The sequence below is a fragment of the Lolium perenne genome, chromosome 5 (genome assembly GCF_019359855.2).
Source record: "Lolium perenne isolate Kyuss_39 chromosome 5, Kyuss_2.0, whole genome shotgun sequence".
NCBI classification, from domain to species: domain Eukaryota; kingdom Viridiplantae; phylum Streptophyta; class Magnoliopsida; order Poales; family Poaceae; genus Lolium; species Lolium perenne.
Genome location: NC_067248.2, coordinates 253822437 through 253839852, shown reverse-complemented (window position 1 = coordinate 253839852; position 17416 = coordinate 253822437). Strand labels below are relative to the sequence as shown.

Here is a 17416-nt window from a genome sequence, read left to right as displayed (position 1 = left end):
CGATAGACTAATGGTTAATATATTTAGTTTATTTTTATACCATCTTTGTGAATGCTTGGATTTTAAATTCAGTTATGTCCCTATTTACTTAATTAATTGACTTATGCAAGGCTGCAAAGTTAAATCTTTCTCAAGTTTTGGTAGAAAAATAATTACTTATCCATGAAAGTATCTATCTGACTATTTTTGTTTCTGGCCCGAGTCCGGCTCATTTCTAATTTGAATTCGCTGTCCCATACATTCTCATCCAAATCCGCAGCCGACTAATATCTGCTCCGATCTGAATATGAGAAAGAAAACATGGTAAAAAGATATGCTACGAAAAAATCCGCTATGATCCAATCCATTTACATCCTATGCACTTCTATGGTTTATACAAGAAATTTCAATTTGCACCAAATTATAATTCTAAACTCAAGCACATACAATGCACGTAGAGAAAACTATGCTGCCTATTTTTTTTGTGTAGATCAACCATATTTTTTTTTCAGTATGGTAGGCGCGTTTAAAAGAAAGAATTTTTTCACATATTTACTACCCCAGATTTTTTTTTGCGATGAGTTGAGGCTCTATATTAATCAAACACCAACATTACAAGAAAAAAACCTTGGCATAAGAGTAAAATAGAATATAGTCTTCCACGCGCACGTACCGGTGACACACCAATGTTGCCGCCTTCAGAGTTCTGTGTCACTATCGAAATTGTCAGGACAAGAAAGTAGTATCCACACATGGTGCGGGAAATCACCGATCTTTGCAGGGAAGTGCCGACGATGTCAATCCCGAAGAATCCAAAACAAGGAGAAGAAGACCAATGCTAGGTTGATCACAGTCAACACACCAACCTCCACAGGCTTCCTAACGATGCCAAGAAGTAACCCACTGGAACGAGGTCGAGGTGTGGTGGACTTATTCATTGTCAACGACAGGGACGGAGCCAGCAGGGGGCTGGCTGGGGCCATGGCCCCCCTCATGATGGAAATTTTTCTGAAAATACCCTTGATAATATGATGATTTGACCTGCAGTTTTACCTAAATTTAGCTATATGGCCCCCTCCAAGAAATTTTACATGTAGTTGGCCCCCCTTATATCACTTTTCTGGCTCCGTCCCTGGTGAAAGGACACGGATGTCGCCTAGAGGGGGGGGGTGAATAGGCGATTTAAAACTTTTACGAGATGGGCTTAACTAATGCGGAATAAAACTAGCGTTTACTTTGTCAAGCCCAAAGCATATATACTATGGTTCACCTATGTGCACCAACAACTTATGCTAAGCAATACAAGCAAGTATGTGATAGCAAGATATATATAACTTCAAGCACGATGGCTATCACAAGGTAAGGTGCATAAGTAAAGAGCTCGGGTATAGAGATAACCGAGGCACGCGGGAGACGATGATTTATCCCGGAGTTCACACTCTTGCGAGTGCTAATCTCCGGTGGAGAGGTGCGGTTGCTTAGTGCTCCCGAACGCCACAAGAGGCTCACCTTGAGGTGTGGTTGCTCGATGCACACCAACGCCACAAAGGCCTCACCCCAAGATGCGGTACTCACACCACACACCGAACGCCACGAAGGCGCCTCACCTAAATCTCCGGTGACCCTCGCCACAAAGGCCTAGGTCACGGTTCCACTAAGGGATTTCCTTCGAGGCGGAAACCGGGCCTTACACAAAGATTGGGGCACACATCCACAACTTAATTGGAGGCTCCCAACAAACCGCCACAAAGGCCTAGAGTCCGTCTAGGGTTCCAAGAACCCAAGAGTAACAACCTTCTTGCTTTCACCACCACGAATCACCGTGGAGAACTCAAACCGATGCACCAAATGCAATGGCAAGAACACCACAAAGATGCTCAAGTCCTTCTCTCTCAAATTCCAACAAAGCTACAAAAGCTATTGGGGGAATAAGAGAGGAAGAACAAAGGAATTCACAAAGAACACCAAGATCAAGATCTAGAGAGTTCCACTCACAAAGAGATGGATTTGATTGGTAGAAATGTAGATCTAGATCTCCTCTCTCTTTTCCCTCAAATGGGGGCAAGAATCATGGAGGGATTGAGAGATGGAGCAAGCTTCTCTAGTTCAACAATGGAGGAGAGAGAGTGAGAGAAGCACAGCCCAAGGAGGAAGAAGGGGGGTATTTATACCCCCAAGAAAATCGAGCCGTTTGGGCAAAAACAGGCCGGATATTCCGGCCCAAGTTGGGCGGATTATCCGGGGGCCGGATAATCCGGCCTCGGGGACAAAACCTGGACAAAATCCGGCCAAAAATCCGGCCCCTATCCAGAGCTGCTTTTCTTCCGGTCCTTAGACGATTTCGGGGGCCGGATATTTCGAAATATCCGGCCCGGATAATCCGGCCCGGATATTTCCAAAATATCCGGCCTAAGAAAACTGCAGAAACACCAAAACTAAAACGGGCATAACTTTTGCATCCGGACTCCGATTTCGATGATCTTGGGCTCGTTGAAATCACAACAACGAGCTCTACAACAATATGCATAGAAACATCATAGTCCAGCAAAGGAGGATAGAAACAAATGATGAAAGGTTTGACCTATCTCAAAAAGACATACCGGTAAAACCTCCAATCTTGAAAATGCAACAAGTTGCCCATGGAAAAACCATTCTCAATGAACTAGAGCTTGTCATGAGAATAAGCACAAGCTCTAAAACATCACATGGATAAGATCCAAATAAAACCAAGAAAGATGATGAACCAAACTCGAAAACGCAACAAGTGATCTATGCGAAATCCGTTTCGATGAACTAGAGCTTGTCATGAGAATAAGCACAAGCTCTAAAACATCACATGGATAAGGTCCAAATAACAACCAAGAAAGATGATGCAAGGATGCAAAGGTTTGAGCTCTCTCCGAACGATACGATCGAGTTACTCACTCGAGAGCCCTCTTGATAGTACGGCAACTAAACTATAAACCGGTCTCCAACTACACTATGAGACCGGTGAGAAACAAACCCTATCAAGAGCAAACCTTATACTTGCGCATTCCACTTGAGCTCGATGACGACGATCTTGACCTCAACAAGATGGAACGCCTTTCTTGCTTGTGCTTGCTTGACGAAGTCTTGTGGATTGCTCCCCCATAATCCACCATGGGAGAGCTTCTTCTTCGGCGCATCTTCACATATCCATGATCACCATATGGATGGCAAGACTCAAGCAAAGGATCTCTTCGAGATGGCTCATCTTGAACTTGCACTTCATTTCTTCATTCTTCATCATGTTGATGTCTTGAAGTAGCTTGAGGGCTCACTTCATCTTCATCTTCAAGACATACTTGACACTTGATATCCTTCATCAATTTCTTCTTATTGCAACCTTGAAGCCAACATATGGTTCAAGAATTGCCTATGGACAACTCCTACAAATATAACTCAATGCAAACATTAGTCCATAGGGATTGTCATTAATTACCAAAACCACACATGGGGGCTCCATGCACTTTCAATCTCCCCATTTTGGTAATTGATGACAATCTCTTTGAGAGGGTTTATATAAGGAATTGAAGTAACAAATAAGTTGAATATATAGAGCAAACTCCCCCATAATATATGCATGTGTGAATGATCTTGACTTTCATTGCATATATTGGCATTCAAAGCCTAGTGGAGTTTCCTCTAAATATTCAACTATGCAAAGCAACAAGATGCAATGCAATAAAAGCACATGCTTAAGCACAAAGCAAAGACATAACCAAATTCCTTAAACCCTCCAAACTTCTCCCCCATTGGCACCAATTGCCGAAATGGGTGAAAAATTTAGAAGGCCAATATAGTGAGAGTTCCTCCATAGCGTGTGCATTTCTCATAATTTGAGTGGAATCAAATGCTCATATCCAATGACGAATATTCGGAAGGAATCACACTATAGATAGGATCAAAGATTGCAAAAAGATAACAAAGTCAAGAAGCTTCAACAAATGAAGCAAGCAACCAAATGAACCACAAGGAAGATACCAAAAGAAAGATAGATATTATGATAAGATCAAGAAGATTGCTCTAAATAATATGAGGAAGCTCCCCAAGGTTTGTGCACAAAACTAGACAATTTCCATTAGAGTATAAAGTGCACAAACATGGAATCATCACTCCCATAATATCATTCAAAAACAAAAGATACCAAGTGAATCAAACTCTAATGATCGCCACAAGATAGTGCTCTAAATCAAATGAGGAAGCTCCCCAAGGTACATGCATAAATTAAAATGTTGTATTTGAATACAATATGCATAACATGGAATCCTCACTCCCTTATTACCATTTAAAACACAAACATTTGCAATAGATCATAGATAGAACAATAAGCTTAACACTTGCAACAAACAAATAGTTGAGCAACAAGTAAGAGGCACCATAATAAAAAAGGCTCAACCAAGAGGATATGTGAAAGGCATGATAAAGCATATTATAAGACTATTACAAGGATGAGCAAAAAACATCATCATAGTCTTCAATGAATTATATTGCTTGGCATGACCAATCAACATGCAATAAATAAAAAAGATATCAAAAGGAGATGTATCATCTCTTATGTGTATAAGTTTCTCTAAGTGGGCAATATCACAAAGATATTTATCCACAAAGAAACATGCACACACAAAATAGATACGCAAGAAAAATAGTATGATATTCAAGACGAAGTCATGCAATATACCAATAAGAATTTTTGCTTAAATAGCATGGCCAAAGGCTCAATTTTATCTTATTGTACATTCATGAACTTCAACCACAAACAACTAAAATACATCACAAATATCAACAAGGGATAGAGGATAGTTGGGATGCATTTGAGAAAGGCAACAAGTATCACAAACGGGGATACCAAAAGAAGTAACTAAATTTGCACTTTCATCTATATTGCACATGTGAGAGCCTTGAGGAATTGATATGCAACAAAATTGCTAGATAGGCATAGTTGGGATGGATGAATCATGAGCATGATTTAAAATACTTCCCAACAAATGCACTCATCTCAAATTACTCACATTCACAATAAAGAGGTTTCATTAAGACTTTTGCAAGAAGCACAACATTTGCAAATCAAGAGATTCATGCCAAGATGCAACCATAAGGTTGGATACAAGAAAAGTATGCATGAGAAGATACTTGTTACCAAGATAGCATTGGTGTGGATGTAGTAGATATGTGTTCGTTGATCATCCTAGCTTGCCTCACGTTACCATTGAGTCACCACTTCTTTCCAAGAGTGAGACAAGCATTCAATGCATATCCATTGTACCTAACACAAAGGTAAGTACAAAATGGTCCCCAAACTAATTGGGTCCGAAGTAGTTAGACACACTACAACATATAGGACAAACTCCACAATTCTATGTGCATATAGATATGAAATTGAATTTCATGCACATCTTAGTCAAATTAGGATTTGATGGAGTTTACCCTATATATTGGATCAAAGAAAGTGACACATGCCATAAGATATACATATATTAAATATGCATGCACAATACTTTCAAGAACCAAAGGAAGATACAATTTGGACAAAACACCAAATAAACCAAGAGACAATGGTTGTCCAAATTATATCAAAGAATCAAATCAACACAAGATTGACTCCAAAGACTTATCTCATTATAAGAAGCTAATTAAACCAAAGCACAAAGGAATGAGATAACCAACTCCCAAGAGAGCAAGGTTCCAACAAATAAACCAAACCCTCGACACTTTTTATGATGGCACAAAGTACCAAAAAGAAAATTTATGACTCCCAAAACCAAATTTTTGATAAAGATCAAGAGATGTTAAGCATTCTAACAAATATAGGAGAGCTCCCCCAAGATTAGTGCATTATCTAGGATTTTGCATATGAATACTAAATGCACAAAACTAGGATCATCACGCTACCTAAATCTACTAAAATGCTAAGAAAGTTTGAATAGACAAATTAGATCCATAAGATGCAAGGAAGACACATGGGAGTCAAAGCACAACACATTCATGGTAATAAATAAGACAATTTAAACACAAGAGCCAATGTAAATATGATCAATAAATATCTACCTCATAATTGATTACCAATTGTCCTAGGACAAGAGGTATTAGGAAATATTTCCCGGTGGTAGTTTGTAAGTATACATAAGATCATATTTACAACGAACAAAGCATATGGTAAAAGATAAGAGTTAACCATCATGCAAAGATAGTTTCTTGATAGCTTCATTTAGTCATACCAACATGCAAGGCAATTAATAGTATTCATACCAACATGCGAAGCAATTAATAGTATTCATACCAACATGCAAAGCAATTAATAGTATGACTTGAAGCACATGGTTTTCCAAAAATGTATTGATGGACACGTTGTGAAAAACCATGCCAAGAAAAACTTTCACAAATAAGATCCACAAAGATATTAGCAATGAAGCCATTTAAGCAAATTGGAGCTTGTTTGAGCAAACATGCCACATAGGAGAGAGATAAATTACGGTATCAATTCTATGTGACACAACCTCAAATGTTCACATTTTCTAGGCTTGTAATATGCACAAAGCTTATTACTCCCCCATAATGTGATAAGGAATTTATTTTCACAAGAGGCAAATAAGATCCAAGTAGAGATATTAATGGACATTAGAATTTGAATTTCTCATGAAGATGACATACCACATAGAGACTAGATAATCTTGCAATATCAATTCTAAGTGGTATTCCTCATGTACACACATTGTTAGGATCATGAAATTCCCAAAGGAATGTCACTCCCCCAAAATGGGATTGTCCATTAATCGCTCATAAGAGCCATATAGGATACAACAAGATGCAAAGAGGCTCCAACACACACACAAATACATGGTGTGCAACCTAACATACATAGACTTGATTTCTCAAGAAAAACTAGTAGGATGCACAACATATACAAACATATGTTAGGAACAAAACTAACACATGCAAAGGGGCGAGTAACTTTCAATATAAATGAGTTGAGAACATGTTACCGCAAGGAGGAACATTGGATATATGATTGTAGCAAGATAGTCAAAAGACTTGGCTTGATATAATATAAATGATGAAGATCCCTTAATTCTTCATGATGTAGCCAAGTCTCCAATGCCCTCCAAAAAGCACCTATTGATCAAGTTTTGGATTGTTGGTCCCCAACTAAGTTGGGTCCTAAGAGGTTAGTCACAATAGGCTTGGCAACCCAAATGGTTCTTTTCTTGACACCACTTTGAGCACCAACATATTTGGCAAACACATTGCCACCCTCATCCTTACAAAGAGAATAAACATCATCAATGGAGATAGAGTTGGATGAGGTACCAATAGTGCAAAAAGAGGAGATGTGGCCCTTCTCACGGCATATGTAGCAAGTTCTTTTCTTCTCCTTCTTCTCACTAGATTTCTCCACAATGGGAGCATTGGCTTGATTCTTCTTGGGAAGTGGAATTTCTTCAACTTGAGGTTGAATATGAGTTTGAGCTTGAGGCCGCTTCCCTTTTTGCTTCTTCTTCAAAGGGCAAGATCTAACATGGTGCCCTTCAATTTTGCACTTGAAGCAAACAATCTTGGCCGGGTCTTTGACTTGTACTTGGCCCTTCTTGTTGTTGTTGTTCTTGGACTTGTTCTTGTTGTTGGATTTGAATCCAAGTCCACTCTTGTCATTGGGGGATTGTTGCACACTTAACATCGTGTCAAGTTTGCATTTCCCTTCATGACTCTTTACCAAGTCGGTCTTCAAAGAAGTGACTTGGGCCTTGAGCTCTTTGATTTCCTCTACATGGTTAGTAACAACACAAGTACTAGAGGAAGTAGAACCTTCATTGTTAGAGCAACAAGGCAAGGAAGATAATTCATCACAAGATTTAGCAATACTATGAGTGGATGAATTACTAGGACTAGCACATGGCAATATAGCATTTTGGGTAGTAGTGCTAGTATCCACATGAGGCTCACAAGGTGTTGCCTTCGATATGATAGTCTCATGAGCTAACTTTAGCCTATCATGGGAGGCTAGAAGATCCTCATGGGAGCTAGAAAGCTTTCCATGATTTTCTTCCAATTTCCCATAATTGCTAGTTAGCAATTCAAGTTGAGCCCTTAGCTCAACATTCTCCTTCAAGATAGATGCTTCACAAGAAGTAGAGTTAGTAGCACAAGCATCATCACAAGACATATTAAGAAGAGAAGGTAACATAGCATGCTCTTTTAAATATGAAGCTTGTAGTTGCTCATAAGACTTGGTGAGGATAGAGTGTTCGCTCTCCAAGGCCTTGTGGGCCTTGTCTAGATCATCTAGATCCTTAACAAGTTTATCATGGCCAACACCAACTTTGAACTTTTCATTTTTAAGCAATTTTAATTTAGCTTTAGCATGGTCTCTTTCTTTAGTGAGTTTAGCAAATATTTCATTTTGAGACACCTCAAGGGTTTGAAGTTGCTCCTCAAGAGAGGCTACGGTCTCTTGTTCTTCTTCAAGATCATTCTTTAAAGATGCTACATCATCGGCATACTCTCGTTCAAGAGCACCCTTTTTATCAATGGTGTTCTCATGCATCCAAATAAGTTTTTGGCTCTCAATAGCGGTAGTCAAGATTTCAAAGAAGTGAGAGCTAGCAATTTTATCTTTGTAAAGAACCTTGAATACACTCTCACCTTTATCGCGTAGAGAGACAACCCAATCCTCTTCTTCATATTCATCCTCATTCTTATCACCACGAGACATATTAGGTTCCATGGTAGGAGGTACCGTGGAACCCTTGGCCATAAGGCATATATGAGGACCGTGAAATAAAGATGAGGAGTTACTTGAGGCTCCTTTCAAGATCTTGTCTTGACCAATAGAATCTTTGGTTTCCTCTACATTGTTAGACACACAACAACTAGAGGAAATAGAATCATTTTTATCATGGCCACAAGACAATGCAAGCATATCATCATTAGATTTTTTCAAGCAACTTACACATGATATGCAAGGACTATCAACACAAGCATGTAAATCATTTCTAGTGCTAGATGTGTTTAAGTCCAAAGATGAACCATTGCAATGAGATATAGATGAAGGATCATCAATAGTAAGCTCAATACCAACATTGCAATTTCCATCACCACTCACCATATCATTACCTTGTGTCTTGAAACACTTTGGTGAAGTGGATGAAGATGAGAACTCATCACGGCCGGAAGTGGAAGCAATACAATCATCCTCAATGATATTGGACACATCATATTTATCTCGAAGCTTTGTCCATAATTCATGAGCGCTCCCAAAAGGCATGATTGAAGAAGTAACTACATTGCTCACAACAATGGAAAACACATGAGAAGCAAGAGCATCGAGACAAGAGTTTTTCTTCTCCTCATAAGATAAATTTTGGGGATCCTTAGGAGAAGAAAAACCCATGTCAAGAAATCGCTCCATGTTCGGGGAAATACCCCGCAAAATATTAAGCACATAAATTTTCCATAGATCATAATTTGTGCCATCAAATATAACCAAGTTATTGTGCGCTAATCCCCTAACCGACATCTTTACTCTCAAGGCGGTGAAGCCTAAGAATGAGAGACCTTGCTCTGATACCAATTGAAAGGACACGGATGTCGCCTAGAGGGGGGGGTGAATAGGCGATTTAAAACTTTTACGAGATGGGCTTAACTAATGCGGAATAAAACTAGCGTTTACTTTGTCAAGCCCAAAGCATATATACTATGGTTCACCTATGTGCACCAACAACTTATGCTAAGCAATACAAGCAAGTATGTGATAGCAAGATATATATAACTTCAAGCACGATGGCTATCACAAGGTAAGGTGCATAAGTAAAGAGCTCGGGTATAGAGATAACCGAGGCACGCGGGAGACGATGATTTATCCCGGAGTTCACACTCTTGCGAGTGCTAATCTCCGGTGGAGAGGTGCGGTTGCTTAGTGCTCCCGAACGCCACAAGAGGCTCACCTTGAGGTGTGGTTGCTCGATGCACACCAACGCCACAAAGGCCTCACCCCAAGATGCGGTACTCACACCACACACCGAACGCCACGAAGGCGCCTCACCTAAATCTCCGGTGACCCTCGCCACAAAGGCCTAGGTCACGGTTCCACTAAGGGATTTCCTTCGAGGCGGAAACCGGGCCTTACACAAAGATTGGGGCACACATCCACAACTTAATTGGAGGCTCCCAACAAACCGCCACAAAGGCCTAGAGTCCGTCTAGGGTTCCAAGAACCCAAGAGTAACAACCTTCTTGCTTTCACCACCACGAATCACCGTGGAGAACTCAAACCGATGCACCAAATGCAATGGCAAGAACACCACAAAGATGCTCAAGTCCTTCTCTCTCAAATTCCAACAAAGCTACAAAAGCTATTGGGGGAATAAGAGAGGAAGAACAAAGGAATTCACAAAGAACACCAAGATCAAGATCTAGAGAGTTCCACTCACAAAGAGATGGATTTGATTGGTAGAAATGTAGATCTAGATCTCCTCTCTCTTTTCCCTCAAATGGGGGCAAGAATCATGGAGGGATTGAGAGATGGAGCAAGCTTCTCTAGTTCAACAATGGAGGGGAGAGAGAGTGAGAGAAGCACAGCCCAAGGAGGAAGAAGGGGGTATTTATACCCCCAAGAAAATCGAGCCGTTTGGGCAAAAACGGGGCGGATATTCGGCCCAAGTTGGGGCCGGATTATCAGAGGCCGGATAATCCGGCCTCGTGGACAAAACCTGGACAAAATCCGGCCAAAAATCCGGCCCCTATCCAGAGCTGCTTTTCTTCCGGTCCTTAGACGATTTCGGGGCCGGATATTTCCGAAATATCCGGCCCGGATAATCCGGCCCGGATATTTCCAAAATATCCGGCCTAAGAAAACCTGCAGAAACACCAAAACTAAAACGGGCATAACTTTTGCATCCGGACTCCGATTTCGATGATCTTGGGCTCGTTGAAATCACAACAACGAGCTCTACAACAATATGCATAGAAACATCATAGTCCAGCAAAGGAGGATAGAAACAAATGATGAAAGGTTTGACCTATCTCAAAAGACATACCGTAAAACCTCCAATCTTGAAAATGCAACAAGTTGCCCATGGAAAAACCATTCTCAATGAACTAGAGCTTGTCATGAGAATAAGCACAAGCTCTAAAACATCACATGGATAAGATCCAAATAAAACCAAGAAAGATGATGAACCAAACTCGAAAACGCAACAAGTGATCTATGCGAAATCCGTTTTCGATGAACTAGAGCTTGTCATGAGAATAAGCACAAGCTCTAAAACATCACATGGATAAGGTCCAAATAACAACCAAGAAAGATGATGCAAGGATGCAAAGGTTTGAGCTCTCTCCGAACGATACGATCGAGTTACTCACTCGAGAGCCCTCTTGATAGTACGGCAACTAAACTATAAACCGGTCTCCAACTACACTATGAGACCGGTGAGAAACAAACCCTATCAAGAGCAAACCTTATACTTGCGCATTCCACTTGAGCTCGATGACGACGATCTTGACCTCAACAAGATGGAACGCCTTTCTTGCTTGTGCTTGCTTGACGAAGTCTTGTGGATTGCTCCCCCATAATCCACCATGGGAGAGCTTCTTCTTCGGCGCATCTTCACATATCCATGATCACCATATGGATGGCAAGACTCAAGCAAAGGATCTCTTCGAGATGGCTCATCTTGAACTTGCACTTCATTTCTTCATTCTTCATCATGTTGATGTCTTGAAGTAGCTTGAGGGCTCACTTCATCTTCATCTTCAAGACATACTTGACACTTGATATCCTTCATCAATTTCTTCTTATTGCAACCTTGAAGCCAACATATGGTTCAAGAATTGCCTATGGACAACTCCTACAAATATAACTCAATGCAAACATTAGTCCATAGGGATTGTCATTAATTACCAAAACCACACATGGGGGCTCCATGCACTTTCACCTGGTCAACGATGACGACGTTGCCTTGGAAGCGTCAACCGGAGACCAAAACCCAACCCTAAAACAACAATAATGACGCAAACTACATGTCCCCAGAGCCTCCTCGCGCTCCCACACCAGTCGATCCAGTGGAGAAGGCGGGGCGGCGATCCATCGGTGGTAGAGGAGGGTTGGAGGCAGATGCACAAAAGGTGGTGGCAGGGTTTATTGTGTGATATTAGGTGATCACTCAAGATTCTGACATTTTGCTTTTAGAATGCACATCTATGTTTTGGTGGCCATCATTTAGTGTTGAAATCATGTGTTTGACCGTGGAATGAGAACGGTCATTTCAATTAAAAGTTTCAGCGAATGTCTTGGTGCGTTAAGTTAATTTTGATGTCCTTAAACCTGTAATCCTTGTAGAAATCATTTCATAAATCCTTATGGCATGCAAGCTCGATTTTTTTAGCTTGGAATCTGAAATTGCAAAAAAGAAATGATGGCATGGCATCAATGCCCTTTCATTTCTGCCTAGTGAAATAAGGGGTGTCAAAGGAGCCATGCACAATATGCAAATGCTAAAGGCAAGCACACACGAGTGCGGTAAAAACCAGTTCCACCTCCCGGTAAGAAGAATGTTGTCCAGCGCAAACTAGGCATCTCACAAGATCAGCTAATTTCTAAAGAAAGTACATGAAATTTGAGAGCATTCCGTGATCCCATTTTTGCGAAAAGTTGAAAAAAACATTTCTAAATAAATATTTTTTTCCTAAGAAATTCTAAAGAAAAAGAACCGTTACTATTTCGTTGGGCCGAGAACTTAACAACTAATTAGGCCCATCAGGCGAAAACCGAACTAGTGAGGCCCACGCACGTTCTCCAAGAAACCATGAATCCCAGCCGTACACGCGACTACATCGGGTTACTGCATATTTCTTGGTGGTAACTTAATTAGTTAGAGGAGTTAAAAACAGACGATAGTTGCAAGGTCTACAGCTGAGGCTGAATTTAGAGCGATGGCATCTGGGTTATGTGAGTTGATGTGGATACAAATATTACTAATAGAACTAGAGCTGCACCAGAGTGTACCTCTGTGACAATCAGGATGCAATTAATATTGTGCACAATCTAGTTCACCATGACATGACTAAGCACTAAGCACATTGAAATACGTAGACACTTCATCAAAGAAAAACCAGAGGAGGGTGTACTTCAAGTAACTTATATTAAATCTGTAGATCAACTAGCTGATGTTTTGACCAAGGGAATGAGTGGTGAATCCTTGGCTAGAACTTGTAACAAGATGGGGATTATTGATATCTTTGCCCCATTTTGATGGGAGTGTTGGAGGTTCTTGTAATATGTAAAGTAGTAGAGGGGCTTAACTGTAACTTGTAAACATTATAATAGAAGGATGGAGAAGCTGGATGAAGCATCCATCGATTCACACCAGAAAAATCCTCTCAGTAGACATTATACCTATGGCCAATGCTTGGATTTTAAATTTAGTTATATCTCTATTTACTTAATTAATCAGCTGCAACGTTTAATTTTTCTCAAGTTTTGATAGAACGATAATCATTTATCCATGAGAGCATCTACCCGAGTCTGGCCCATTTCTAATTTGAATCCACGGTCGATATATCTTCATCCAAATCCGCAACCGACTAATGTATGTTCCGATCTGAATTCGAGAGAAACATGTATAGTAAAAGATATGCCACCGACAGTGGTCCGATCCAATCCGTTTACATCCTATGCACTCGTGTGGTTTATACAAGAAAATTCAATTTGCACCACGATGTGCAAATTGTAAACACAGCCACAAATGAGTGCGGTAAAAACCAGCCCCGCCTCCTGGTTACGTTTTTGTCTGCCTTTTGCGCTTTGACATTTTTTACGGCTGCCAAAGAGAGCCATTTGACGTGTCTGGAAGAAGAATGTTGTCGAGCGCAAACTGGGCACCTCACAAGATCAACTGATTTCAAAGGAAAGTACACGAAATTTTAGAGCATTCCGTGATCCTATTTTCGCGAAAAGCTGAAAAAAAAATTGTCTAAAGAAAATGTTTTTTCCCTGAGAAATTCCAAAGAAAAAGAACCGTTACTATTTCGTTGGGCTGAGAACTTAACAGATAATTAGGCCCATGGGGCCAAAACCGAACTAGTGAGGCCCAGGAACCTTCTCCAAGAAGCACGAATCCCAGCCGTACACGCGGCACCGTCCCCGGAGATCGATCCGCAAAAACCCCGAAGCGTGGGCTCAGGGGCAATCCCGTAACTTCCACCCCGCAAAACCCTAGACGCGCGCGCGAGTCCGACCCGGTCCCGCCCCGCGGCCCGAGCGGAGGCGGCCGTATAAAAGCCCTCACTGCCTCCCCTACCCGGCGGTTACCTCATCGACGCCGCGACAAGCCGCCAGCCAGCCAGCCAGCCAGCCGACCACGCCGCCGCGCAGCGCAGGTAATGCCTTCTCGCCGCGCGCCATTGCTGTTTCCGCCGCCCGCCTGTTGGCGCTCGTGTTTCGTTGGATCTGAGAGGGTGGTCGTGGTGCGCATTGTGTTGTGGCCTTGCAGAGGAGCGAACAGGGGACGGGGAGAGGGATGGATCGGTACCAGAGGGTGGAGAAGCCGAGGGAGGAGGTGCCCATCAAGGAGAATGAGATCCGCATCACCACCCAGGGCCGGATGCGCAACTACATCACCTACGCCACCACCTTGTTCCAGGTACCCTCCCGCCGCCCGTTGCGCGCGCGGTTTGAATTGTTGTCTGTTTAGCGCCTGCGCTCTCTGCCCTGTTTGGTTTAGGACATTGTTAGAAAAGTTAGCTGAATGATTGGGCCGTACGGGGTGACGTACTGATGTGCTAAGCCTGTGTAGACCGTCCAGACTATTTGAGGCTAGTGGGTATAGTTGCCTTTAATGTTTTATTGAAACAAATTGCTTCTATATATGATGCTTTGTGGTAGGATGCTAGTGAGATGTTAGCAATACTGTCATCAAAGGCTGCCTAAACTGAATATACTGTGCCGCAGGTTAGGCTTATGTTCTGGATACAATGCGTTGCGCCAAATAAATGGCTTACTCTTCCGTATTTTATCCACTCTGAACTTCCAACAGTACTTGTTTAGGCTCCCATTTTGCATGTCCAATCACTTTAGTTGGTGGGTTTAGTACGGGGCACACTATTGCCTTCCTTCATCTGTCGCCTAATTGATTGTGACTGTATGTTCCATCCACGTTTCACTAGTTTCGCCAGGATGGAATGTGCGTCACATCATTGTTCCAATGATTTCAGCAGGGTGGGCTTTATGAGTTTCATTTTAGGCCCCACTACCTTCCATCTCTTCCTTCACTGAGGGCGTTACGGGTGTTCAACAATCCTCTCCTGGGGATGTAGGCTTATTTTTTAACTTTTGAATTGTCAAGGATGCACGATGCTTTATAATTGCTTGACCAGTTCTCTATGCTGTGCGCCTATTCATCTAGTGCTAGTTCTACTGTAAAAGTTAAGTGTGTACAAGACACATCCTAAAATACTTCACAGCCAAATTTTACATGGCAATATTTCTATTGAAATTAATATTGATGTACTGCGGCTAATGCTTTGCAACATTATATATACTTAAAGGACAAAGGCTGCGATGAAGTTGTATTCAAGGCGATGGGAAGGGCCATAAACAAGACTGTCATGATTGCAGAATTGATCAAGGTACCTTTTCACCCTTACTCTGCCTGTGAACTGTAAGTTTGACTTGTTCTAATTGGTGGTTGCTCTTTTGTTGCACAGAGGAGAATTGTGGGCCTCCATCAAAATACCGCCACGGAATCTACTGATATTACTGATACATGGGAGCCACTGGAGGAAGGCCTACTCCCGTAAGTGACATTTTAAGAAGATCTTAGCATAGAAGGCTAAGATATTTTTAGTAGTTGCTTGTTACTATCACTGTGTTAGAAATATGGGTTCTTACTTTAGATGAAATATGTAATTGCTCTTCTGATGCTATCTGAATTTTTCTTTCTGCAGGCTTGAGACAACAAGGCATGTGTCTATGATTACTATAACTCTTTCAAAGAAGGAGCTGGACACTTCCTCTGTCGGGTATGGATGTTTTTTTTTGTTAACTGTATATCTGATAAGAAAATCTTGTTTGGTAGCTTTTATGATACCCTCTTCAGTTGTCTGGAGGATTGCTAGTTAATTGCAATGTTCTTTGACACGGCCATTTGACTTGGGTCTATCAAAATATATTAGCTTGCTGCATGAACTTGTAAAATTGCAAATTAGCAATAGTTATATTTTCTTGTGTATGATAGGTTGAATAAATTATATGAGCAGGTATCAATCTCCACTTCCAGCGGACAAGGTGAAGCCATTTGTTGAATATGATAATGAAGAAGGTAATAGCTAGTTTCGCTTTAGTGTCTTTTTAAAAAAATATTCTTTATGGTTTCATATTTCACTGTATTTGTAGATGTACACTCACCGCCTGGACGAGGAAGAGGACGTGGTCGAGGTCGTGGAAGGGGAATGGGAAGGGGTAGAGGTGCACGTGGTGAGGCTAACTGCTACTTAGTAAATCTTGTTTTAATGTAAAATGTGCAACTGTCCCTTACACACCGATTTTCAGGAAACGGATATGTGGAGTATGGTGACGGAGGCTGGGAGGGTGAGCATGCGCCTGCTTATGCAGGCAATGGGTATGCTGACCATGCTCCAGCTTATGAAGGCAATGGTTATGCACGTGGTAGAGGCCGCGGTTTCAGAGGCCGTGGCAGGAGAGGTGGGTATGGTGGCCAGCCTGATTATCAGCAAGAGGGAGGGAGAGGTGGCTATGGTGGCCACCGGGATTATCAGCATGATGGAGGGTATTATGACGATGCACCAGCACCACCCCGAGGTGGTGGCCGTGGTTTCAGGGGCCGTGGTAGGAGAGGTGGCTATGGTGGCCAGCCTGATTATCAGCAAGACGGAGGGTTTTACGATGAGGCACCTCCTGCACCTGCTGGAGGTAGGGGCACACAGCTTCCTTCTATGATTTTTTTTTTTCTGTTCCCTTGTATGAAATTGGTTGTATGTATACACCTACCTTTGAACTTTTGCATCCATGTCTGTGCTGCAGGCCGCGGCCGTGGTCGTGGGAGAGGCCCAGCCCGGGGCAGAGGGCGTGGTGGCAATACCAATGGCATGGTGTACGCCGCTGCTTCCACTGCGTAAGCTGGTTGCAGCTCCTCTGAAGCTGTTGCCGTTAGTTGGATGCCTGCTCCAAGTATGAAGATGTATCATCTGTGTTGTTTGTCGGTTGACATATACTTTGTATAAGCTTGACATTCATTGTGAATGCGGCCAGATTTTGATCTGTGACTAGGTCTGTAGGGTAGCTCCTGTTATGATTGTGCTTTCTTTTTCCAAGTAGATGTCAAGCTAATTGTAGCTATCAGTTGGTAAAGGTTTAGAGCAGGGCATTCTTTTAAATTTTTACATAAAACGAAGTCTTGTTCTC

At 41.8% G+C, this 17416-nt stretch overlaps 1 protein-coding gene across 2 annotated transcripts in view; it reads left to right on the top strand.

The window, feature by feature from the left end:
* LOC127302745 (uncharacterized) overlaps positions 1 to 17416 on the top strand; it is a 146720-nt gene extending 129304 nt beyond the window's left edge. Inside the window, exons 2-10 of one of the 2 annotated variants that reach the window (XM_071820458.1) lie at positions 14334 to 14373; positions 14487 to 14636; positions 15541 to 15621; positions 15700 to 15788; positions 15940 to 16014; positions 16252 to 16313; positions 16388 to 16468; positions 16544 to 16924; positions 17036 to 17416. In XM_071820458.1, coding sequence (XP_071676559.1) covers positions 14514 to 14636; positions 15541 to 15621; positions 15700 to 15788; positions 15940 to 16014; positions 16252 to 16313; positions 16388 to 16468; positions 16544 to 16924; positions 17036 to 17130 — 987 coding nt within the window. In that variant the 5' untranslated portion in view covers positions 14334 to 14373; positions 14487 to 14513 and the 3' untranslated portion in view covers positions 17131 to 17416. Of the gene's footprint in view, positions 1 to 14219; positions 14374 to 14486; positions 14637 to 15540; positions 15622 to 15699; positions 15789 to 15939; positions 16015 to 16251; positions 16314 to 16387; positions 16469 to 16543; positions 16925 to 17035 lie in introns of those variants that run through there. The other variant, XM_051333287.2, reaches the window with a different exon arrangement.